The 1,647-nt window shown below is 35.5% G+C and overlaps 1 protein-coding gene across 1 annotated transcript; it reads left to right on the plus strand.

The window, feature by feature from the left end:
* On the plus strand, nt 259-1,365 carry LOC107605584 (protein FAR1-RELATED SEQUENCE 5-like). Its single transcript, XM_016307502.1, has one exon. It carries the CDS (start codon nt 259-261, stop codon nt 1,363-1,365), a length of 1,107 nt encoding a protein of 368 aa, XP_016162988.1.

Below are 1,647 nucleotides of genomic sequence, written 5' to 3' on the forward strand. Positions count from 1 at the left end.
TGTCTTAATTATTTAATTCATTAATATTTTTTATTTAACTAATTTAATATTATATTCTCAAGTCTTTGTAATTTAAAAACTAACTCTAATAACTATATGTTAATTATTTTTATAGAATAAAAAAATTATTTAAAATTTGGCCCCTCCATATTAAAATTTCTAGATCCGTCCCTGCTAGCAATATTAGAAGCTATTTATTTTTTGTAATGTTATAAGACGGAGTGTACTGAACTTTTTTTTTCATTGGACATTTTTAAGATGTCAGATATATTTTTGGACACTGAGATGGATGAGCAATACCAGGAGGACGATGACATTAACCAACAAGAAGAGCTAGTTTGTGACCAAAATATGATGGATGAACAGAATGAATTCGAACAAGATTTCGGAGATGAATTTACTGAGGGAGCGTATTTTTCTGAATCTGATCAGTCAGAAGATACCCTTGAAGCTGTTTATGCGGTTGACTCTGTACAAGACATTACAACTTTGAATTTCAGTGAAAACTGTGCAGAGGAAATTGGTAAATATTACTTTTCTACTTTGCAGCTTGCATTTGATTTTTATCTGAAGTACTCAAAGTCGAAGGGCTTTAGTGCAAGGAAGAGTAAGACTTTCAAAAATAGTATTGGTGAGATTTACAAACCAAAGTTTTTATGTCATAGGCAAGGATTCAGGGAGAAAAAATATTACGCGATGGAAAAAAGGAAGAAGGAACCTAGATTGGAAACAAGAACTGGGTGTGAAGCCCGAATGGATGTTAAATTTGTACCAGAAATTGGAAGATGGCATATCTTTTATTTCTCTGACAAACACAACCATGATCTATTGGATACACAATTCAGTGCTATGCTGCCTGCCCACAGAAAAATGTCAGAGGCAGATATTATGCAAATGATGAACATGCTAAAGTCCGAGATTAGCACTTCACAGATATTTGGTCTTCTAGCTAGTCAAGCAGGCGGGTATAAATTTGTTGGCTATGGTCCCAAAGATATGTACAATGAGATTTCTCGGCAAAGGCGTCAAATTTCTGGTGATGCATCACGAGTGTTGAAGAAGTTGGAGGATATCCGGTTGAAGGATCCACAATTATATTTCAAGGTATGTCATGATTCAAGAGGTTTGTTATGTAACTTGTTCTGGTCTGATGGGATTAGCCAACTAGACTACCAACTCTTTAGGGATGTTATTGCTTTTGATGCTACGTATAAGAAGAACAAGTATAGTTGTATATTAGTCATATTCAGTGGGGTTAACCACCACAACCACACAATTGTTTTTGCTACTGTGTTAATTGTGGATGAAACTACTGATACATATATTTGGCTCCTGCGTCAGCTCATGTTTGCAATTGAAGGGTAAAACCCCGACCTCAATAATAACTGATGGGGCCATGGCGATTAGGAATGTGGTAAGAGATGTTTTTCCCGAAGTCAGACATAGATTATGCGCTTGGCACTTTATTCGAAATGCAATTAGCAATGTTGGAAATCCATCGTTTACATCTAAATTCAGAAAAATCATGTTAGGAGCCTATGAGATTCCCATGTTTAAGCATAAGTGGGTTCAGCTTATTGAAGAATTTGGCCTTGAGGATAAGCAATGGGTGAACAACATGTATGAAGAGAAGCATATGTGGGCTAT

The sequence above is a fragment of the Arachis ipaensis genome, chromosome B01 (assembly GCF_000816755.2).
Source record: "Arachis ipaensis cultivar K30076 chromosome B01, Araip1.1, whole genome shotgun sequence".
NCBI classification, from domain to species: Eukaryota; Viridiplantae; Streptophyta; class Magnoliopsida; order Fabales; family Fabaceae; genus Arachis; species Arachis ipaensis.

Bases quoted from the DNA above. Each gene is read 5' to 3' on its own strand.
- LOC107605584 (XM_016307502.1), top strand. From the start codon at position 259: ATGTCAGATATATTTTTGGACACTGAGATGGATGAGCAATACCAGGAG.